The sequence below is a fragment of the Astyanax mexicanus genome, chromosome 1 (assembly GCF_023375975.1).
Source record: "Astyanax mexicanus isolate ESR-SI-001 chromosome 1, AstMex3_surface, whole genome shotgun sequence".
NCBI lineage: Eukaryota > Metazoa > Chordata > Actinopteri > Characiformes > Acestrorhamphidae > Astyanax > Astyanax mexicanus.
The window spans coordinates 56,805,622-56,830,469 of record NC_064408.1 but is presented as its reverse complement, the minus strand read 5'-3'; the positions used below and the strand labels follow the sequence as shown (position 1 = coordinate 56,830,469).

Below are 24,848 nucleotides of genomic sequence, written 5' to 3'. Positions count from 1 at the left end.
TAAAAAGTGCTTCTACTTCATGATATGGGACATGCACATTCTAGAGGGGGTGTGGCAAAAACTGAAAACATTAATGGATAAAATAGATGCTTAGAATAGATAAAGTTTAAGAATAAGAATGAGTTGTTTTTTTTTACCTTTTAACTGCATCACTCACAACACGCTACTCTGTCTTCTACAGTTTTACACATTTAATCCACTGGTGGGCACCTCTCCATTAGAGAGGCATCTGACCAGCAATAAATCATGTTTTGTTACCCGTCAGAGAAATCCTATTTACTGTACTGGAAGGGGCAGACTTCGGGACACTGTCAGGTGAATGGCGACACTGAAGGCACTTAATAGCACCATTTTCTAACTGAAGAGCAAAAAGAGATTATTCATTTATGATTATGATCTAGGAGCACTTATGATCTAGAGGTGCGCTTTAGGGCAGGGAGTTAGGTAGTGCCCCCATGGGTCCGTCCGTTCGTGGTGGGGGTGTGTAGGCGTGGCTCAAGGTTAGCTCCGCCGTTTTCTCAGAGCGCTTTGCAGAATCAGCCGGGAGCGGGCGGGCAGCGGATCTTACATCAGCCGTGAGTTTAAAGCTCGACGGAGTGACTGCGCCAGGGCTCGCTAATATCTGATCTGGGATCAGCAGATGGGGGCAGGCCCGCCTCCTTCAGCCAGGACCAAACAGGCGCGCAGGAGCCGGGTGCAGCGGGAGCTAAAGGTCTGGCTCGGTGGTCGGTGTACGCGGCGGAAGAGAGAGAGAGGGCTAACCAGCGAGGCCATGGCGGGGCGGTCCGCCCCTCACGAGCGGGCGAGAAGGAGGCAGACACGTCGAGATAATCGCTAAAAAAACACGAGAACAGCACCCTCGCCCCCTCGATGCTCCGCGCGGTGTAACTGCGGGAATGGCTCTCTTTCTCGCGTAGAGCGACGGCAGTTCTCCGCTGGAGCGCCATCAGACGCCCTGCTCAGACTGGAGGACTCACAGTGATGGTGGAGGAGCGGTGGTGCTGCGCCTGTTCCTGATCTCTAGCTTCGTGTTTCAGCTCTGGACGAGCTTCAGAACTGTACATTTTTACAGCACGGTCTCCGGTTTCTTCGCCCTGTCGACACTGCAGCTTCCCGACCGTGTTTCCCTGCTAAAACTCGAGCCGCGGGGCCGCAGTGCTGCTCGCGCCCCCCGGTCTGAGAGCGAGAGCTCTGCGCTGCACGGACTCTGCAGGAGTGCAGGAGGATCGGGGACGAGCAGCCTTATCTGTCCTGTGTGTTTTGCAGTGGACGCGTTGTATTGTTAAACAGTTGCTCTGTCCACACCAGCAGCGCAGCAGTAGATTACAGGTCGCGTCCAGGGAAACATACCTGCCATGTACGTGGCCAGTAAGAGAAAAACCTCAAGGCCACAAATGAAGGCCCAGACAGCAGGTAACTAAATCTGCCAACATCTTTAACCTTACATTTAATCACTGTTTCCAGAAAACTACTGCTATCTGCACTGATCAGCCATAGCATTAAAACCACTGATGGGTGAATGATATAATGTTCATTCCGTTACAATGTCACAACTCATATGTCGGGATATGCTTTCTAAGCAACAGTCTAAGTGAACAGTCAGTTTTTTAAGTTAATAAGCTGAAAAATCTAAGCCACTTTGAAAATAACCTAGTTGCAATAGAAAAGTGACTAGGTTAGATAATCTCCAAAAATGGCAGGTTTCCTAGGGTTTTCTCGGTATGTGGTGGTCATTACTTACCATAAGTAGTTTGTGGATGGACACATGAAGTCATGGAAACCAAATCCTTGTTAATGTGTGTGGGAAGTGGAGGCAATTTCTGTCCAGTCCCACACAAGACCTAATGGAGCACAAAAAAAGCTGAAAAGGCAGTGATGCCTGTGTTGCACTCATTTAGCCTCACTGGGCTAGAGATGGGTTAGGGGCACTAGGCAGACCTACAGTATTAGGCAAGTGTTTTTATTGATGTGGCTGATCTGTGTAACTGCACTTTCTCAGTAAAAACATTTTTATCCCTGTACTTATATCTCATTAGAAGTCTCAAAAATAATGGAGAAAGCGGTTGCAGCAAGTGGGAATGTTCCATCAATGGTAAGATCTGACCTCCTCCTCCAATCATGCATGGGTATAGAGGCATAGAACAGTGTAATGTGCTTGTCATGTTGTTTTTTGTTTACATTAAAGATCAGTCTTCTTCAGTCTAGCTCATTCTAATATTCTGTCAGAAAGTGAAATATGTTGAACTCTGTGTTGCCTAATTCTGCATTCTTGTTCCATAGAATGAGGAGACAAGCTCCCAAAAGATAAAGAGGACATATGGCAGAAAAAAGTGAGTTGGATGCCTTTGAAAATGGTCAGATCTTTAGACTGATGATTATAATGAAAGTACCTAAGTGTTAATAGACCAAAGATAGCTTTTTATCCAAATTCTGTGTTGTCAAAAAATTCTGGAGAATAAAACAACAGAAGGCTGGGACACTCTAATGCATACAAAGCGTTCCAAATTATTATGCAAATTGGATTTAAGTGTCATAAAGATTCATATTTTTTTTGTTTCTCAATTAAACTCATGGATGGTATTGTGTCTCAGGGCTCTTTGGATCACTGAAATCAATCTCAGATACCTGTGATAATTAGTTTACCAGGTGAGCCCAATTAAAGAAAAAAAAATTAAGAAGGATGTTCCACATTATTAAGCAGGCCACAAGTTTCAAGCAAGATGGGAAAGAAAAGGATCTCTCTGCTGCTAATAAGCGTCAAATAGTGCAATGCCTTGGACAAGGTATGAAAACATTAGAAATTTCTCGAAATCTTAAGTGTAATCATCGTACTGTGAAGAGATTTGTGATTGATTCAGAGCACAGACGGGTTCGTGCTGATAAAGGCAAAATGAGGACGGTTTCTGCCAGACAAGCTCATTGGATTAAGAAAGCAGCTGTTAAAATGTCATTACAACCCAGCAAACAGCTATTTGAAGCTGCTGGTGCTTCTAGAGTCCCGCAAACCTCAAGGTGTAGGATCCCTCAAAAGATTGTTGTGTTGCATAAACCTACTATTCGGCCTCCCCTAACCAGAGCTTACAAGCAGAAATGGTTGCAGTGGCCCAGACATACATGAAGACTAATTTCCAAACAGTCTTGTTTACTGATAAGAGACGGGCAATCCTGGATGATCCAGATGGATGGAGTATGTCCCAACAAGGCTGCAATGTCAGCAAGGAGGTGGCAGAGTCATGTTTTGGGCCGGAATCATGCGGGCTGGTAGCCTAAAGGTGTAAAAATGACCTCAGCAAAATATATGGAGTTTCTGCCTGACCATCTTTTTCCATGGTACAAAAGAAGAACAGTGCCTTCCGTTGCAAAATTATCTTCATGCATGAAAATGCACCATCTTACGCTGCAAAGTACACCCCTGTGTCACTGGCTGCTATGGGCATAAAAGGAGAGAAACTCATGGGTGTGTCTTCCCCTGACCTCAACCCTATAGAGAACCTTTGGAGTATCAAATAAGGGTTCCATGTCACTAGGTTGAAATAGCTTTTGATTTCAGTGAGTGTGACCTGATGCTGCAAATTCAACAAATGACCATTTTTTTTTTGAAGAATATACTGTTCAATGTTTAAGATTGCTGTGAATTTTTCTTGTTTTCAGTGGAAATCATCAGATTCTCCCACAGCATGAACTGGCTTGAAGGGTGTTTTTTTTCCTTTGCTCCCACTTCAGCAATAGGGTTCAGATCCAGAGACTGTGCTGGTCACTCCATTACAGTCAGAATTCTGTCTGGTTATTTATTTAATGAATAGTACTGACACATTTTTAAGGTTGTTTGGATTCATTATCCTGTTGTAGGATGAAATTGGCCACAATCAGGCGCTGTCCACAGGATATGGTATGGCGTTGCAAAACCTTGTGGTAGTCTTCATTCTTCAAGGTCCCTTCCACTCTGTAGAAATCTCCTATTTTACCACCTCCAAAGCATACAATTACTCCAAACCGGAATTCAGATGACTTGTGCAGCAAAAATAAGAAAAGACAGTAAGAAGAAGGGAATTTCAGCATCATACATTTCTTATATGAAAGAAGGCATGTAACGCAGTCATGGGGTGTTTCTAATTAACTCACCAAACATGGCTACAGATCACCGCTATAGCATCAAAAAAAAAAAAAAAAAAACACTGTCTGTGGCCATGTAACGTGTACTTTTTACAGTGTGGCTTCAGTGAATACTCAGTGATAAACCAGGCTACCAGCCTGAACTCATTAATAGCTCTTGATATTCCGACAAGGATCAGTAAAAATTTTAACTTAACATCAAGCAAGGCTTCTGCGAATATGTCTCACCTACAGTAAACCATTTAGACAGATGGCAATATGGGTCACATTAAAAAGATTCTGTTAACAGCCTATAATAACTATCAAATTTGGTCCGAACATTTGATTTGTTACACTTACCTGCTGTGTGAACATAAGTGAATATTGGTCTTCCTGCACAGTTGGGCCTCAGGACCTCCCACTCCTTTTTCTGTCCGTATTAGAGCCTGTTTGTGCTACTCTTTTTAGAGTAGTTAACAGAATGGTGAGATATTTTCACTTAGCCTTTCTTTCTTAACACAATAATTAACTAACTGGTCTCTAAAGAAAGTTGCTTCTTTCTGAACAATTAAGCTTGTCAGTAACTGCAGATACTACACTACTAAAACTTGAAAATAAAAAATAACAGTTTTATCTAGCCTCAAATATGTTAATAGTTTTGGTACCTTAAGGAGCATCTTTCTCTCAGATAAAGTTAATTATATATCTTTATTAAAGAAAAAAACTTGTTATTCTCAGAGAGTCTTATTTTTCATGTTTAACTATTATAGGAGGATAGAGTTCAGTTTGTTTATTATTTATTTTGTGTTGCACATTGCTGTTTTAATAGTGCAAACTGCTGCTACCAAAAAAGCTACCAGATGGCATTACATATATATCTTAATTAAAATATGTATTGTTACAGATCACTTGTATCATTTTTATCACTTAAATCAAGTCCACCTTTTGAAATAAGATATTGTAAATCTGATGAATCAAACCAATGACTGACCATAGAAAATCGAGAATCGAATCGAATCGAATTGGACCCTAAAATCTGAAATAAAATCGAATCGAGGATTTAGAGAATCGTGACACCCCCACGCATCATCTATATATATTTTTTTTTAGAAAAGCTCTGGAATACTGATTTGTTTGACCACAATATTTTGTGATGGTTCATCTAAACCCAGAGTAATTAATATACCATGAAACTGAGTCTGAAAAAAAAATGCTGATGTTTCAACTTTCATGCAAAATAGGCCTCTCTGCAAAACTAAGCTATAATGCAGTGAGTTGCATGAAAATGTGTTTATCTCTTGAACAATGAAAAATTTGCAGATCAAATGTTTGAGTGGTAGTGTATATACAGTTTGATTATGCCTAAAACAGGCATATCTTGTATTACTGTGTGTATGTTGTTCTGTGGTTCTTTTCCAGGTATTATGATCTGCAGCCAGTCTCCATCGGTCCCACAGAAGCTGGATCTAGTAGTTCCTCAGGTGTCAATGCCAACTTGATCAATGGATCTGAAGTCCAGCCAATTGCTACTGGTCATGCCACCACATGCATAATAGAGGGAAAAGTTGGCTCCAATATTGAGATTTTGAGGGAAACAGGTGAGCACCAACATTTCAAAGTTTACTTTACTTTTATTTGTTGGGATGGTAAAGCATTGACCATGTTGTAATGTTGCCTTTCCTTCTCGCAACTCTTAAAAATACAATGTACAATTTAATGTTCTGTCATATCCAGAGTTTGAGATGAAAAAGAAACGTAAAATGGAAGAAGTTGGCCAGACTTCTCTAAAAAAGTATATTGAAGAAGTGAAACAGACAGGTATTCTTTCCTTCAATTCTTGCTGAATACTTATATTTTCACTCTGTTTAACATTGCTGCAAACAGTTTAATTAAGGTTAGTCTTTGGTAAAATGTCTCTCCTACAGTTCCTGTCATAGTCCCTGTGGCTCAGTATACTCAAAGGACTCCGTCAACTAGCAGTGCGGTTCCCCAGAGTTCTTTTCCCTACTTAAAGAAAGAGGTACCTGTTTATCCTCCAGGTAAAGAAACTGATCATACATTGTCATTGCAGTTATCAAAATATCTCTGGATAATTATTGTCATGGCACATGTTTGAAAAATAGATTTGAGAATAAGAAAGGGCTTGGTGATAAGGTAAACATATTATTTCTATACATACTGAGTAAATTTAAATATACTACAATTCAACCAATTAAATTGGACTTATTACTCTCTGTGCAATAAAATGTGCAGTCGGGTTAGTGTTCCTTAAGATCCGATGATATCTTTGATTTAAAAAGTATACTGTTGATGCAATTAGGAAATATATCACGATACTATTAAATATCTATTGGCCACCTCTTGTTCACTTTCCTTTTGGTGTAATTTGATTAAAAGTATATAAAGCTATGATAACTGTGTTATTTTATGTATTCTAACAGGAAGTCAAGAGGAAAGGTGGCAGCTGCAAATTTTAGCAAAGGGCAGAGTCACCTGTCCCAAATGTAAAAGTGTAGGGAGGAAAACAGTGGAGGGCCTAAAGAAACACCTGGCAACCTGCAAACTGGTACATGCAGTGTCTATTGCTTAAGCAAAACATCTGCATTTTCATGACCAAATATACTGGCATCCCTGCACTTTTCAGACAGTGCATCAGCATATTGCAGTTATCACATAATTTGGTATCCACATGTTTATTTGTTTTGTTCGCATTTGAACATCACTATAAACTTTTTACTGTGGCTGCATCCGGCTCTAAATAGTGGTATTATCAAACTTTCACATACACAGTTGACAGTTAACAGAGTGCTCGCCATTTTTCAGCCTCCATCAAAAACATCTCATAATTGCTTTTAGCACAGCCAATCAGATGACCAGTAACATATCTGTGTGTGTGTGTGCGAGGTTGTAGACCTGCTGTAGTGTGCTGATTACCGCTGCACAGAGCTCCATGTGTTCAGTGTGACAACAGCTGCATTAATGAATAAATTCAGATTGCGGAATTTGCCTGTGACGGGTTATACACATCGCAGTGTTTATCATCAACACCTCATCTGCTCTTAATGTGCTTTATTTTGGAGGGGAAAAAACACAGATTTCCCACTCATTCTACAAGCAGCGCCATATTTCTCACCAATGCACGCTGCTGACAGTTCTCACTAATAACAAAAAAAAAAAACACTTAATGATTTACCATTATTATTGAGTTTTAAATTAAATCAGATTTTTATCCAAGCTGGAGTGAATGCAGGGCTGGGCAGGTCCAAAGCTAATTAACCTTTTTAAACCTGAAATTTTGCAGGCAGTATTGATTATACAAATCTTAAGAAAGGTCCATATTTTAAATTTGTAAATAGAACTAAAACACTTTGTTTATTCATAATTTCTAATTATTTTAAAAAAGCTTTTTCCAACTAGTCTCTAGATTTTTAAAAATTTGTTGTATTGTTGTTGGTATAAAAATATTTTTATAAAGCCTGACACTTTCACTTGTCCATGCCTCAAGCAGTCCTTGTGTTCTTGGAATTTCTAAGATGAATTGCTGTAACTCTGCAGTATTTGGTCTAGCCTTACAATCTTTACTGCTTATGCAAAATACCACTCTGATGAATTTAACAAAATTCCATCCAGATTGGCCTTTAGGGGGCACTACAGCACTCAAAAACTAATTTTGTTTGTTATAAGTCAAATTGCAATTATGCAGTCAACAGATAAACAACTGGTGCTATTTGATTCAGAACTAGATATAGAACAACATTGCAATTACATGTCATGTCAGACAGTGCACTCCTTTCTTTTGACTAGTTTGTTTAAAAACTACAGTTTGTTTTGAAAAGGTCAATCTGAACAAAACTCTGGATTTTGTGGCTGAAGGCTGCTGAACAAAAAACGCAGCATGTGACAAAATTCTAACTCCCTGTCAATTGTCTCTTTATTTGAAGAATTTTTTATCCTCAGTAGATTTTTATATATGAAATGAAGCACTGATCATGTTTAAAGGCCTCTGCTCCACACTAACAACATATGAAACCCATTGGATAATCTCTAAATTTGATCAACTCTAAATTGTCTAAACTTGTATTAGATCTTTTTACCCATCACTTATTTTTTCCTCTAGTAAGCAGCGATATGCCAGTTTGAACTCCAATAATATCTGTAATTAAAGATATAGTTATTTTAAACAACTTGGTTTTAAAAATGTAATCAAATAAAACTGAAGAATAATGAAGTTTAAAGTTACTGGAGCAACATTTTATATAACTGTAAAACTGTATATAGGAATATAAAGAGTTAAACAGTGTTGTGTTTATTTTGCTTATGATAAAAGTTAAATATATTTTAATGTAACACAGGTTTTATTAGCTTGTACACTGGCTTGCAAAAGTGTTCATACTCCTTGCCCTTTTTCACATTTTGTCACTTTACAACCACATATATTTATTTTATTTAAATTTTAATTGAAAGACCAACACAAAGAAGCACATTATTGTGAAGTTGAACGAAAATTATAAATCTTAAAAGTGAGACATGCAAAAGTATTCAACGCCATTTACTGGGAAACTCCTAAATTAATTATATTGCAATCAGTTGCCTTTAGAAGTCACTAAATAAGTGAATAGAGTCTAGTTGTGTGTAATTCAGTCTCAGTATAAATACTCATGTTCTGTGAAGGCCTCAGTGGTTTGTTGAGAACACTGGTGAACAAACAGCATCATGAAGACAAAGGATCTCACCAGACAGATCAAAGATACAGGCCATGTAGGAACACAGCAAAGGTTTCTGTGGTCAGATGAGAACAATGTTGAACTTTCTGACCTAAATACAAAAAATACACTGTGAAACATGGTGGTGGCAGCATCCTGCTATAGAGATGCTTTTCTTCAGCAGGGTCAGGGAAGTTGGTCAGAGATGATGAAAATACAGGGCAATTCTGGAAGAAACCCTTGTGGAGGTGGCAAAAGACCTGAGACTGGGAAGGAGATTCAAGACAGTAACTCTAAACATGCAGCCAGAGCTACAGTGGAATGAATTAAATCATGTTTATTCATGTGTTAGAACGGCCCAGTCAGAGACATTAAAACTGCTGTTCACAGACGCTCTCCTTCCAACCTGGCTGAGCTTGAGCTGTTTTATAAAGAAGAATGAGCAAAAAGAGATATAGAGACATAGCCCCAAAGACTTGCAGCTGTTATTGTAGTGAAAGGTGGCTCTACTAAGTATTGATATGGGGGACTGAAAACTTTTGCACGTCACACTTTCCTGATTTGTGCTGGATGAAATTGTAAATACCATCTACTAGGTGTGTGTCAATTACTTAAAATGTCTGTGGTTATAAGGTGATAAAAATGTATTTAACAGTGATCATGTAAAATAATCTATATTTTTTTTGTTTCCTGTAATTTCATAGCTAATCAAATGTCTCAGTGACGTGTCTGTGTTTCTAATTTATTTTTGAACGTATACGAGCCTCAATTCCTGAAGCTGGGCTAGACTGAGCAGAAACTGTTCTCGGCTGGATGTTGTTAATGAATTGTGTGGCCAAAAGTTTCCTCACAATATATTTCTGAATTTGGGTCAATATGAACAGTATAAATTAAACATCAATAGCTGAAATAGATTGCTGCTTAAAAGACTTAATAAAATAGAAAATTTTAAATAATTTTAAACAAACGTGCAGTTGTATAATATATATATATACAGGTGCTGGTCAACGAATTAGAATAATTTGAAATAGTGCAATCATGAAATTCTTTGAATGCATTTTTTGTGCAGAAAGCAAATCAGGTGTTCACCGCACCTGTCCTACTCGTTAGACTAATCACAGAACTCGTTACCTGGAAAAAAATTTGCTCAGCTGAGCTTTCCAAAAGGCCCATTTAGGCCATTTAACTGTGACACTGTTGTTTTATTGAATTAGAATAATGTAGAAACCGTTTCATTGAATTAGAATAAATGCTCGAATTTTTGTTTTCTGTGAAGAGTGTTCACTGTGCAGTATAAAGTCAGGGTTGAGTAGAATTTCTAAGTTGTAAAATCAATCATGGGTAAGCAGCGCGACCTCTCAACCGGAAAAGTGGCTCAAATTCAAGCCCTTCACCAACAAGGCTTGACCCAAACTAAAATTGCTGAGCAGCTCGGCATCAGCCAGTCTTCCGTCTGCACAGCTCTCAAGAAAAACTGCAGCAAGCGCACCAACTGTTCCGGCGTCCGAAAAACTTCTGCTCGCGACAACAAGCAGCTGAGAAAGATCGCAGTCAGCAACCGGTTCAAGACCACTTCCGAGCTCACCGACTTGTGGAACAAGCAGACCGGCGCTGACGTCTCCAGATCAACCACTTACCGTCGTCTGCGCGAACTCGGCTTCAAATCTCGCGTTCCAGCAGTAAAACCGATGCTGAACAAGAAACAAATGGAGAAACGGCTGAAGTGGGCCAAAGAACACGGCGAGTGGACTGCTGAAGACTGGCAGAAAGTGGTCTTCAGTGACGAATCATGCTTCTGCATCTCCTTCGGTGACCAAGGTCCTCGTGTCTGGCGTCGTGGTGGCGAAACCTACAACCACGAGTGCGTGAAAAGATCCGTCAAGTTTCCCCAGAGCGTTATAGTCTGGGGATGCATGTCCGCTCGAGGTGTAGGGAAACTCTGCTTCCTCAAGAAGACTGTCAATGCTGCCATATATCAAGATGTTCTGGAAACGTTCCTGATTCCGACTGTTGAGGAACAGTTCGGCGAAGAAGACTTCATATTTCAACAGGATCTTGCACCGGCTCATGCGGCAAAGTCGACCAAAGATTGGCTCACTAAAAAACAGCTTGAAGTTTTGGCATGGCCGGCCAACTCGCCTGACCTCAATGTCATTGAAAACCTTTGGGCCATCGTCAAGCGGAAAATTCGCGACAGAAAGCCTACTACGCTAGACCAACTGAAGCAGAACATCGCCACTGCCTGGGAAGGTGTGAGTGCGGAAACTTGCGACAAGCTGGTCAAATCGATGCCGCGGAGACTTCAGGCAGTCATACAAGCCAAGGGGGCAGCCACAAAATACTGAGAAAGTGATGATTGTAATTATAATAAAAATTATTCTAATTCAATGAAACGGTTTCTCCATTATTCTAATTCAATAAAACAACAGTGTCACAGTTAAATGGCCTAAATGGGCCTTTTGGAAAGCTCAGCTGAGCAAATTTATGTGATTAGTCTAACGAGTAGGACAGGTGCGGTGAACACCTGATTTGCTTTCTGCACAAAAAATGCATTCAAAGAATTTCATGATTACACTATTTCAAATTATTCTAATTCGTTGACCAGCAGCTGTATATACACACACAGTACAGGCCAAATGTTTGGACACACCTTCTCATTCTTTATTTTCATGACTATTTACATTGTAGATTCTCACTGAAGGCATCAAAACTATGAATGAACACATGTGGAGTTTTATATACTTAACAAAAAAAGACCTGGCCTCCACAGTCACCGGGCCTGAACCCAATCCAGATGGTTTGGAGCTGGACCGCAGAGTGAAGGCAAGTGCTAAACACCTCTGGGAACTCCTTCAAGACTGTTCTGTTGGAAAACCATTTCAGGTGACCACCTCTTGAAGCTCATTAAGAGAATACCAAGAGTGTGCAAAGCAGTAATCAGAGCAAAGGGTGGCTATTTTGATGAAACTAGAATATATATATATATATATATATATATATATATATATATATATATATATATATATATATATATATATATATATATTTTTTTTTTTTTTTTTTTTTGACCTTTACAAAACTCCACATTGTGTTCATTCATAGTTTTGATGCCTTCAGTGAGAATCTACAATGTAAATAGTCATGAAGATAAAGAAAACGCATTGAATGAGAAGGTGTTCAAACTTTTGGCCTGTTCTGTGTGTATGTGTATGTGTGTGTATGTATATATATATTGCTATGTATAATAACATTTTTAAGCCTACAATATTGGAGCTTTAACAGATAACTGGCAAATGTTTATTGTTGTTTACTGTTTAATTGATTTTCCATGCTAGATTAATTGCTGATTTTTTTATTACAGAATAAGGCAGTGTGTTAATTAGATGCCAAAAGTATTGTAGTTTGATATGATTTATGGATTATGTCTATAGTTTACTTAAACTTATATATATTGAGCTCAGAACCCTGGAATTCAGCTGTCTGTTTAATACTAGCTTACAGCAGAACTCAACCAGGTTTAACCTGTGATGCTAACAAACACAGTGACTGTGTTGGGAATTTTAGCCAAGATGCAGCCTACCCAAGTAGATAGGGACCTATGAAATCTTTTATTTTTGAGCAAATTACATTTTATTTTTTTCTGTTTTCAGATTTTTGGGTTTTTAATATTTCTGTCAGGCGATTAAAAAAAATCAATTAAGTATATATTCTGTAATTAATTCATAAAAAATGATTTGCATTAATTTCACATTCATCATCAAAGTTTTTAAACTGTGCAATTTAACTGAAATTTACCTGACGAACAAATGAATAACTGGAACAGATGTAAAAGCTCCTCCTGGAAACCCTCTCTTTTTTTAAGGGAGAGTGGTGTGGCTGGATTTAAACCCATGTATAAGTAAACATGTAAATACTAAAGCATATGAAACATATTTATGGCGTACGTGCAGGGGTGTCAATATGTTTGTCCCTGACTGATTATAGAGACATTTTCCATTCATTTTCATTGATTTGGCTCTTTTAATATTTTAGCATTACTTCACATGTCAACATTGTGGAAAACAGCTGAAGACCTCAACAGGGATGAAGTACCACCTCATGGCTGACCACAATAAACTGGTGTGTGTGTGTGTGTTTATTATTTCTCTAAATTGTTAAAAAAAAAAAAGTTCAGTTACTTGAAATTATGTTTCAGTTATATATGCAGTTGATATGTGTGAACAGTATGATGATGTATATGATATTAGAAATAATACTGATTGTTTGATCTGTCTTATGGTGGATTAGCCCACGCCAGATGATGGGAATGGATTGGATGACCAGGCAGTAAAAGAGAAGTTAAGAAAAGTGTTGAAGAGGATGGGGAAATTAAAATGCTCAAAAGAGGTATACATTTTACCCAAAGACATGGTAGTACATTGTACACATCAGAAAAATATGAATGTGCTAAAGATAAATAATTACTTTTTTATGAGTGTTAGTCCCAGCAATTAACAACATTTTATTGGATTTTAATTAGGATTTTATAGTCCACATCTTACTAATTAATACAACAAACTTATTTTCTAAATGCTACAAAGACTACAGTTAAGCCAAAACTGTAGGTTTTCCCAAAACATGCACATTATATTAGCCGAACGTAGAATTTTTGTACACTGCTACTAGTGACATAGTGGTACAAAGCACAGCACAAAAGATCTTAAGAGAAATCTTCTAATTACAAAGCAATGTTTGTAGCTATACAGACATACAAACCAGACTTGTGTAATAATGAGACAGAGAGCACACATTCATTTATGTTTAAAACAAGTTATAAGTTATGTAAAAGTGTTATTTTTATTACACTTTAAACATTAAAATCTATGTAGAAATGCATATTAAAATAAATAATTAAACAGAATGTTAAGAATGAAAACTCTGTGTATGTGTAAATGAAAAAAATGATGGTGTTCATCAGAAAATCTAATAAATATAGCCTTTTTTCCCCCTAACAACATAAAAACTGATCAGTTTAACTAAATTAACAATTTTAAGATGGCCAATGTCTGAATTAGTGAATTCTCCACTTAAAGAATCTCTGATTGATGAATTTCAGAGGACAGCCCTACAGTTTACCACTCTGTCCATGAACCCCTTGATCTTCAGCCTTTATCAAATTTGTTAAAAGCTAAAGTAAACAAAGTAAGTCTAGACTTTAGGATTGAGACTGAGGCTCAGTTCTGACTATTTCTGGGAGGGTTATTCCAGAGTTGGTGGGCTTTATAAGAGAAGGGTCTTACTTCTGCTCAGGGCCTCTTAAGCAAAAGCACCCTGTAGGATTATGCAATTTATATTTTAGCTACTTGAAACAAAGCAAAAATAAATGACTGAAATGTTGCTAGAGAATGTAGAATGTTGTTTTAGTGAACATTTTATTCTGACTTGCCAAAAATTAAAATAGCTCTTCTTGGCCTCCAGACATCATGGTCAGAACAGTTGTTTTTGGTTTCTGCAGGGATGCACAGGCAGCTTCACCAGTATAATGGGCTATGTATACCACATGAAAAAGTGTGGTAAAGAGGAGTCTGAGCTGGAGAAGCTTCTAATGAACTGCAAGCACTGTGGAAAGCCTTATCGCTCGAGAGCAGGGCTGGAGTACCACCTTAAGTCTGAGCATGGACCGGTGAGCACCCCTCAGTTCATACAGATTTACCTGCTAAACAGTTTCATTTCTGTTTTTTTTGTTTAAAACTAGTATTGAACAGTACATCTGAATAGTTTGTGGAAAGTAGCACCAAGAGTGAAATATCTCAGGTCTCACACACTGTTTTAATTGTCAGTTTAAATGTGTAACAACTGTTTAACAAATGTTTTCTTGCTAGCTAGGATCAGCTACATTAAATATAATTGTTTGCTTCAAATTTAATGGAATTTTTTACAAATGAGTTAGAAAACCCATGTTTATGCAAATGCATAGTGCAGCATAAAGTATTAGCCATCAGTGCATCTGTTTTTTTTTTTTTACTTACTTTCAGTATAGCTATAATTAAACACTACCCAAATAGCATTAATTTGTCCAAGTTCTGTGACCAATGAGCCTTGCTTTAGATATTATCTTAGCTTTATCTTTATCTTTTTTTACCAGGAGTAATGTTGGTAAAACCAATTCATACTGAGGGGCTCATTGTGTTTTTGTGTGGATGTATTTGTTATTGAAAAAAATTCAGAAACAATTCTGTTCATTTTGTTAACAAGTTCATTTAGTTTTCAGCTTTTGAAACCTGAAAATACTTTTTCTGATATGAACATGAACATATTTTCTGCAGGCATCTCCAGAGTCAGCAGCTGAGGACTTCGGAGTCCAAGTGGAACCCAGCACAGAGCAGGCATCTAGTGGCAGGGTCAAGCGCTTGTCAGCTCAGGTGGCCATCTTTCACTTACGTGAGATTGCCAATGAGGAGCTACTTAAAGAATGGCCTAAGAGGAAGGTGCAGCGGGACCTGGTCCCTGATGACAGGAAGGTAATCCTATTTTACTGCGAGGATTATAAAAAAGGAAAGCACAATGCGTGTATTTGTCCAATAGATGAGTCCCTTAGCTCTTAGACAGGTTGAGGACATTGGGACATGTAGGTAATGCTTTGTATAACTTGAACACTTGGCATTTGAATGTATGACATTTTTAATGCCCCCTGCCGATTTTACTACAAACATTTGTTTGTGTGTGTTTTTGCTTGTTGGATGCAGCCTCACTACTTCGTATTTGTGTTTATTTAATCATTTTACACTGCCTTAGCTGCGATACTCTCGTCCTGGATTACCTGCTTTCAGCCAGGAGGTCTTGAGAAAGTGGAAGAATGAAGTGAAACTGCAAAGAAAAGTGCAATGTCCCAACAAGGTCTGAGCTGTTTGTTATATCTCAGTTCATAACATGTACAACTATCATTGGTTTTGTAACAGGCTTTATCTGATTTATTTTTGTGCTCAGGGCTGTGGTTGCTATTACACAAGCGTGTCGGGTCTGAAGGCTCACCTTGGACTTTGTACACTGGTAGGGAATTCTACATATTCCTTTTTGTCTGTCTAAAATTTAGCAACACTTCTTTTTCTCTTGTGTTATGGTAGCAGTATAAGTAATACCAGTATTATCACAAACATTATTACAGTTGCAAGAAAAATATGTGAAACATTTGGGATTACTTAGATTTCTGCATAAATTGGTCTTTAAATGTGTTCTGATCTTCATCTTAGTCACAACAATAGACATTTCTTTACCTGACACACTAGGACTCTTCCTTACCTCATTGATTATTCTGCGCTGTGCTCTTGCAGTCACCTTTACAGGACGACCACGCCTAGAGAGAGTAGAAACAGTGCTGAACTTTCTCCATTTGTAGACCGTCTGTTTTACCGTGGACACATGAACATCAAGGCTTTTACAGATACTTTTGTAACCCTTTCAAGCTTCATGCAAGTCAACAACTCTTGAACGTAGGTTTTCTAAGAGCTCTTTTGTGTGAGGCATGATTCACATCAAGCAATGCTTCTTAAGAACAGCAAACTTAAAACTAGTGTGTGTTATAGGGCAGGGCAGCTTTAACCAACACATCCAATCTCATCACATCCTGACTCCAATTAGCTCTTAGAAAAGTAATTAGTCTAGGGGTTCACATACTTTCCCCCCTCACTGTGAATGTTAACAATAAAACCATGCAATAATTTTTTGTGTGGTGGTAATTTAAGCGGACTGTGTTTGTCTATTGTTGTGACTTCCAAGTATTCCCAAAGGGTTGATATACTTTTTCTTGCAACTGTATATGTCACAATGTTCTTTTCTGAGAATATCATGGATATGTACAACTGCATGATACTGCATGATATATACTTTTGATGCACTGATTTAAAAAATGACAAACATTTGCGGTACTGTGTAAGGCATTTTCAGAGTTAGAATCATATTTAAGCAAACCAGCAATAATTGTTTTGCCATGTAAAATGTTAACTAGGCTGACCCCCGCTACACATGTAGCTGTGCTGTAAAAAAGTATATGCTTCCTTACATATTTTTTTCTTTTTGCTTTTTTACTTACATTTTTTAAATTATTAAACCAATTCTAATTTCAGACTAGGATAAACACAAAAAAGTCAGTACAGAAAGCACTTTTAAATGATGATTTCATTTATTATTATATCACATGTGAATGGCTTGGAAATCACATACTTCCTGACTGTAAATATTGTAAATATTGTGTTAGATCTTTTTATTGGACAACACTGAAGATATGACACATTGATATAATGTAAAGTAGGCAGTGTAGAGCTTATATAAGAGTGAACATTTGCTGTGCCCACAATAAAAAATATAATAATAATGAAGACACATAGTAAATACACTTCTAAGTGAAAATGGCATCATGTGACTTGTTACAAGGTCTCAGGTATGAATGAGGAGCAGAACTGTTAAATTCTGTGTTTTCTCACGGGCACTGGATGTGGATACAAAGGAACTATGCTCTAGACGCGGATTTGAGTTGGAGTATTGTATGTCATGCTAGTGTATGTCACAAGGATATTGTTAAGGTGTCTCCTTGCATTACTTCTATAAAGGCCATTTATATACTTGATTTAGAATGTTAAGGACATTCAAGAACAGTTTCCCAAAAGAATTTAGAAAAATAACATAGCCAAGAATAGCTGCCATAAACTGCTCCTGCCTTTTAAAGAAACACCAAAACTGCAGTTTTACCATAGTAGAATTGAACACATCAAAAAGAAGCTCCTGAGGGATGAGAAGAATAAGCCACATTTTATATCATACATAGTCATGGATGAAGTATTTTTTGATTGTTCAGCTAAGGAATCTGTCTAAATGATCATCTTAATGGCTTTTTTTATTTATTTAGCAAACTGACATATAGGGATGTCCCTATCACATTTTTTTAACTGCCAATACTTCCAATCCGATACTTTGGAAATGCAGTTAAAATAAAAGAACAGTCCCAAGTTGGCCGTTAAGGTTTTGTTTTTATGTAATAATTATTGAAACAATTGGTTAATATAAATATGCATATTTTCCTAAATAAACAAATTAAAAACAGTAGCAGTTCTGTGATTAATCATAATTAGGATCATGATTATTTTTTATGTTAGTATTTCCCTGTATATTTGGGAGAGAGACAGTAATAATATAGTGTGGGACTGGCAGACTAAATTTTTAACTGTATTATAATATCTCAGGGTAGTTTTAATACTTTTTACATTAGAATTAAGGAGTTACTCAGTTGCTGAGTTACAATGTAACAATGTAACGTTACATTTTTAATAAATCTGTGTACTGGATGTTTTCCACCAAATCCTCTCTTTTGAGAATTACGTAATCTGCCCAATCTCTGATCATTTGATCACTACTGACAGGGGTTGTAATTAAGTTGTGTAACTAACCCATTATGCTTATGTGTGTGATTCCACGTTTTATGCAACTGAAGAAGACTGAGACTATAACACTTATAATGTCATGTGGCAAAACGTTTATGGTCAAATGAGAACAAGATTGAACTTTTTAGACTGAATTCAGTCAATATGTTTTCAAAACCAAACACTGTACACTACTCATTACTGTCATTACTTTAATGTTGTAAGGCAAAATGTATCACTTAAGCTGGAAAAATGTTATTTTGCAAGTGTTATAACCCTAGATGAAAAGTGTAGCCCAGGGGTCTAAGGGTTGCAACATAAATAAATGAACCAGTCACAAAACTTTAGGGTAAGCCAAGGCCAAAATAACAAACAAAAGTGTCTAACCAATCAATAAGTGCTAACTTACCTGTACATCAAAACAAAAGTTGAAAGGAAAGACAAACAAAATGGCAGCTCACCCCTACAGTGACTAAAGCATAAACAGGTACATAGCTTAACCAAAACAGAACATAAACTAAACTAAACAAAAGCAATGGTAACAAAGAAAAGTCTGCCATGAACCGCACAGTGAGACACCATGGGCCACCCCACAGTGGAATTTCAGTCCTTTTGCCACAATGATCAGCTGAATGATCATAACTTCAGGCATGTTCAAGTAGTGATAAATATCTTTGAGCCAGAAATAGCAGCTAAATTAGCTGAGGAAAAACAGCAAGCTCTTAGTGGCTAGTGATTTCTTTGGGGGTGTAATTTATCTGTGTCTACAAGCGTAGAATCCACAGTTCGAAACACATTTACCAAGGCATGCTGTGCTTTTTTTCAAAACACATACTGTGCTGTGTAAAAAATCAGCTTGAAATAATACAGGATCTTGTGCTTTTGGTTAAATCATGTTATCGTTATCACTAGGGAACACTTTTCTGTGAACCCATGGACAGAGAAACATAATAATAATAATAATAATGCTTTTATGTGATTGATATTGTCTCAGATTAGTATATGCTTTAATATAAATGTACTTGAATGTAAGGAAATGATTGTTTGATTGTTTGATGGATGATTTGCCAAGGTTTAATGTTATACACCTGGGATAATTGTGCTTTTCTCTGCAGGGGGACTTTCATACAGGAAAGTATAAATGCCTGATCTGTAAGAAAGAGTTCAACTCAGAGAGTGGAGTGAAATACCACATCAACTCTGTTCATTCGCAGGTAAAACATATTCAAATGTTAAGAGGATTCCAGGATAAAAAATTGTATATCATGAGTAAATATGCTGCTGCATTAGGACTGGACATTGGCTTTTCTCTGTTATTAAAAATGTTTGTTATTCAGTAGTTAGCATCATGTCCATCATAAGAGCTCATGGTCTATGATTAGGGTGTTCTGAAATCACTGTTATAATACATTGTGACATTGTGTGTGTTTGCCCTTTTTTTGAATGTTTGTCACACAAGTAAGAGCAAAAGGCTGTTTTTAAATAAAGCCTACATGACTGGTTGGGCCACCCAACAACTGCAATCAAGCATTTGTGGAAACTTGCAGTGAGTTTTACAGCACTGAGGAGGGATTTTGGCTCCACTCTTTTTTACAGAATTGTTGTAATTCAGCCACAGAGGGTTTTTAGGCATTTTTTAAGATCATGCTACAGCATCTCAATCTGCTACAGGTGAGGACTTTGACTAGGTCACTCCAAAGTCCTCATTTTGTTTTGTTTTTTCGGTCATTCAGAGGTGGACTTGTTGAGCTGATGTTTTTTGGATTATTGTCCTGCTGCAGAACCCAAGTTCATTTTAGCTTTAGGTCAGAAGAACAGAACAGAAGACCGGACACTCTCCTTCAGGATTTTTTCTGTAAACAGCGGAATTCATAGTTCCCAGACCATCACACTACCATCACCATGTTTTACTGTAGGTATGATTTACTTTTTCTGAAATGCGGTGTTACTTTTACACCAGATATAATGAGACACAAACCTTTAAAAAATTCCTCTCGTCAGTGTTTTCCAAAAGTCTTGGGTATCACCAAGATGTTTTCTGGCAAAATTAAGACTTAATGTTCTCTTTGCTCAGCAGTGGTTTTTGTCTTGGCACTCTGCAATGCAGGTCATTTTTGCCAAGTCCCTTTCTTATGGTGACGTCATGAACGCTGACCTTAACTGAGACCTGCAGTTCTCTGGATGTTGTTGTGTGGTCTTTTGTGACTTCTTGGATGCAATGTAGCCGTGCACTTGGGGTCATTTTGATCGGCTGACAACACCTGGGAAGGTTTAACACTGTTACATTGCACGTTGCGGCCGAGCAGTTTGGAAAAGCGGTGCATTTCCACCCCCATAACCACACCTTCACCACACGGTCAAAGTTCAGTATAGCTCAAGTTTAACCTTGTGGCAAGCAGTATCGCAGCCAGCAGAAAACACGTGACTTGAACCAAGGCGACCAAAAAAAAAACTGAAGACCAATCAATAAGAAAACACATGAGCGACTAATATTAACAATTAGTAAATACCCTAAGCTCTACATCACTTCCCTACGCTTATGTAGAGATAACAAGAGGAAAAGCAGAATCAGAGCTTTATTCTGAAGGTGAGATACAGATCTACAGAGGCTGTAGAGACTCAAAACTACAAAACACCGGTCGCAGAGTTCTAGAAAACTCCGCCTATTATCAGCAGGCGATGTTTGACGACAGCAGCAGCACAACCCAACCTCAACTGGCCAGCGTCCAGCAGAGCGGAAAGCCTCGCGACATACTGCGTTCAGTCTCAAGAGAACCTTCAGGCAGGTCTTGTTGAGATTGATTCTTGATTGAGAACAGTGTGGCAGTAATCAGGTCTGGGTGTGGCTAGAGAAAATGAACTCGGGTGTGATAAACCGTCAAACTTGGTGGCGTGATTGATATGTGTTTAATGGGAGCAAACAATTTTTCACATGACTGTGAATGCTGCTTAATCCTGAATCAATTTTTTTTTTTCTAAATTTAAGCAAACAATACTGTACACAGTGATGTGAACTGTAAACTGATGTTTATTTGCCAGTACAATTGTCTGGTTTTATATTATAATAATACATAAGGATGAACTTACTTTTGTGCAACATCAGTTTAGTAATATGTCATTTATAGAATCCAATTCATGAGGAGGAAGCGCTGTTTGAATATACTTTTCAATTTTTTCCATATTGAACTTGAGCTTCTAAAATAATTGTGATGCTGAGGACAGATTTGCCCCCACCTGTGTTATCTCTGATTAAATCCTTACTAGTCTAGAGAGGAAGACCTGAATGTGTGCTAAAATTGTTAGTAAAAACTAATTTTAGCATATGAGAGATTGTACATAAGGTTTCCATTCTTTTGTAAATGGAAATTCTTTGTATTTTAGCGGAGACTTTCTGGACCAAAATTCATATACCTGCTGAGACTGGTGAACTAACATTTGCACTCATATTGTAGCCCCTTGTACACCCTTAAGCGCCGCTTACTCTGCAAGGACTACAAGTTGTATTAGATACAGCAAACCTTAAATGACACCCACCCATTTTTAGGATTGTACATAATGCAGACATTCCAGATATCCCTAATTGATATTAATTATTTTAAAATTACTAGCCTATTTCACAAAGAGCCATCATGGCTGGACATGGCTGTTATTTTAGTAAAATAAAGGTCTTTTGATCATTAGTGAGGTGTGCTTCTGTCTACTTTGACCAGTGTTACAGTGATAAACTTTACTAAATATGTTTTCCTATATCCAGGACTGGTTTGTGGTTACTTCTAAGGCCAAGACCAAGGCCTCCCCCTCTGACAGGCAGCTCAAGTCCAAATCCAAGCCCATGCCCAAGTTCCACAGCATGGATGACCCCTGCATTCCCATGCCAAACACAGCCCTTCGGTTCCCGCAAGGCCCTTGTTCCTGGCAGGACACGCAAGCTCCAGCAGAGGACATGTCCAGCGAGACGGCACAACCAGAAACATCAGAAGGGAAGAGGAAGGAGGATAGACCAGGCAGAAAAGTGAAAAGGAGCAGCCAGGAAAAACTCTGCTTTGAGTACTGTGCCAGTGAAGGCCATAGCAGTAGCAGTGGAAGTTCCAGCAGTGAGTCAGAAGCAGAGGATGCGGAGGCCTCCAGCAATGATGTCTGGACTCTGAAAAAGCCTCATGCTCCACCCAAGTAAACTTGAAGACACCTTCTGAACTCTTGTGCTTGTCCTTACAACACGTTTTCTTCAATTAGTTTTAAAGTAAAGCCTGTAGAACAGTGTATGTACTGCAGTGCCTGTCATATTACAAGGGTGACTTCACATGTGAAATTTGTTGGTTAAGGAAAAACGCATTCCAGATGCTTAACTCACCTCATTGTTACACAGTTAATGGTGCTCACGTAGCCTAAACCCTGTGGTTAGCAAATAACTACAGTTTAGGTAATGGTATTATTTGTGCTAGAGATACACTGTTATGCTAGGGAAGGCCTATTTCAGTTTACATTACAGCAAAACTAGCTGGTGTCCAGTTTAATTTCTGTTTCCGTTTTGTCTAATTTTATTTTAAACTAAACAGAAGCTGACTGCGTGTTCTAAAAATACATAAACACGTTTTATAATTTGGCATTTTAGTACACACAAGTATTCAGATGCAGTGTAAGAGCACTGTCATGCTCATCATGTTAAAAATAAATGACATTATTTCCAAATGTTTGAAGCAGACATCCTCTACGTCCCTGAATTCCTAATTCTTTGTAGGGTACAAATTGCTCTGGAATAGATCACTTGTACATATGTGAAATCAGCCTTAGTTTGATGCAGTGTGTTTGGAGTTTGTGTGAGGTCTGTAGGTAATTAGAAAAGAGGCATGTGTTGCAGAACTACCAAATGTCAGTGTTCACCCAGAAAACACACAAGCTCTTGTATTTCTTAATAACAATTCAGTTCTTAATGCTTTAAAAGCCTTTGCTTATTCTTTGCTGACTTTGCTTCAACAACTCCATAGTAAAACCAGAGCTTTAAAGTTTGCTGCTGCTGTGCAGACCTTGTCCTCCCAGTACCTGTGTAACCAATTGCATGTTACATTGTTTATACAGTGCTTTGTGAGTTTGTCAAAAGGAGTTTGTTATGTGATGTAGACTAAGAACTTCTTGTGATTATCAGTTTTTGTATTTGTAAAGATATTTTACAGTAGCTTTGAGTTATACTGTAAAGACACATTCTCCAAAGGCTGAGTTGCTAATTTGCTTTCATATCTATGTGATTAGTATATGATTAAAGAGATTAAATGTCCACAATAACTTTTTAATAACATTACACTTTAACAGTGAAGTGTCATTTGTGAATACTTTATTAATGGGTTTATGATAGACAAACATTTAAAGTTAAAAACAGGTGTATAAATGAACTGTATAGAAGGTACATTAATAGAACATTTTTAACATGTTCTGTAATTCTTGTGACTTTAAGTAAAATTGCATGAAAAATGAAAATCCACCATGATCAAAATTCATTCATTTTCCTTGATGTAGGCTTTTATCCTTGGTCTACAAATATATAAGAAATATAAACTGACATACCATATGTCATAGGACTAGTATTGTGAACCTTTTGTCATATCCCAAAAAAGATAAAAACTGTACTGACATGTGGGATATGTGTGTGTGGTCTCCTGCATAGGTGTCAAGTCACTTGTCTGTTAGCACCAACAGTTCTACCCAGACAGGGCTCTAGAGTGCAACCTAATTTGTCAATGGTGCGACTAAAAAAACTCTATGACTCATCAGCAGTCTGTTAGCCTAGCAAGCAATCCACATAGCATATCAAACCACAGGACCAAACCACTCTAACCAGCACAAACACATCCACCTAAAACAGTGATTAATTCAGCTCAGAAATACCATTAGCGTTGTGCTAATCTGCTGTTCTGGACTTCATTGTAAGGGTCCTCAGGTCAGCTTTTATACGTATAGTTTTTTTGTTTGTTGTTGTTTTGTTTTATCCAAAATATGTTAAAATATAAAATTCTCTTAATATGCGCATCTGATTTTAAGCATGTTAGGCAGGGCTGGTATATTGCAACATATTTCAGCCACTAATGTAAAAATGCTTTAGTATAGTTATTTTTTAGGACATATTTGAGCAACCTGACCATCTTTAATACATTCTTTGTCATTGCAAATTACGGAACATCATACTATAAAAACTGGTCTAGTGTTGTAGAAGATATACAGTACATCTGTTACCGACTGATGTTCATTACAGTCTGCTTCCGTCAGTTCACTGTATTCAATCCGTGCAGAAACTTCAGAACACTATAGGTTTTTATAGTCCGGCAGTTGCATATAGTGCGTATTGGAATTTTTTTATATTGACCACAATTAACAAATATATTTTGACAAATTTTGGCCATATCGTCCTGCACTAACCTGTAGTGAAAAGGACAATCTACAGGAGCTGGCTATCCGAGGGGCATGTGACAGCAATGTAGAATAGCCCACAAGACATTGAGCCGGCTATGAGATGTTCAGTTTGAAGACCTTAAAACACTGGCACTTTTAGATTTTTTTTTATTTTTATTTTTTATAAATTTCAGCTTAGGGAAGCACTTTAAGCACCAACACTTTTCAGTAAGTTATCTTTCTTGTAGGATTGTGTTTCAAATAAAGAACTTTATGTTGA

General features: G+C 37.7%; 1 protein-coding gene across 2 annotated transcripts; it reads left to right on the top strand.

Moving 5' to 3' along the window:
- Positions 1–481: 481 nt before the first annotated feature.
- znf512 (zinc finger protein 512) lies at positions 482–24,848 on the top strand. 2 transcript variants are annotated; one of them, XR_007439549.1, is made up of 15 exons: positions 482–1,413; positions 2,037–2,092; positions 2,281–2,330; positions 5,512–5,690; positions 5,827–5,910; positions 6,018–6,131; positions 6,534–6,658; positions 12,828–12,914; positions 13,083–13,181; positions 14,290–14,457; positions 15,101–15,295; positions 15,570–15,671; positions 15,762–15,824; positions 19,303–20,099; positions 21,942–22,023. XR_007439549.1 is itself a non-coding variant. In XM_022666166.2 (15 exons), exons 1-15 carry the CDS (start codon positions 1,356–1,358, stop codon positions 22,359–22,361), a joined length of 1,899 nt encoding a protein of 632 aa, XP_022521887.1. In that variant the 5' UTR covers positions 498–1,355; the 3' UTR covers positions 22,362–24,848. The 2 variants fall into 2 exon arrangements, 1 of the variants encoding a protein (XP_022521887.1); XM_022666166.2 differs by having other exon boundaries at positions 498–1,413; positions 19,303–19,401; positions 21,942–24,848.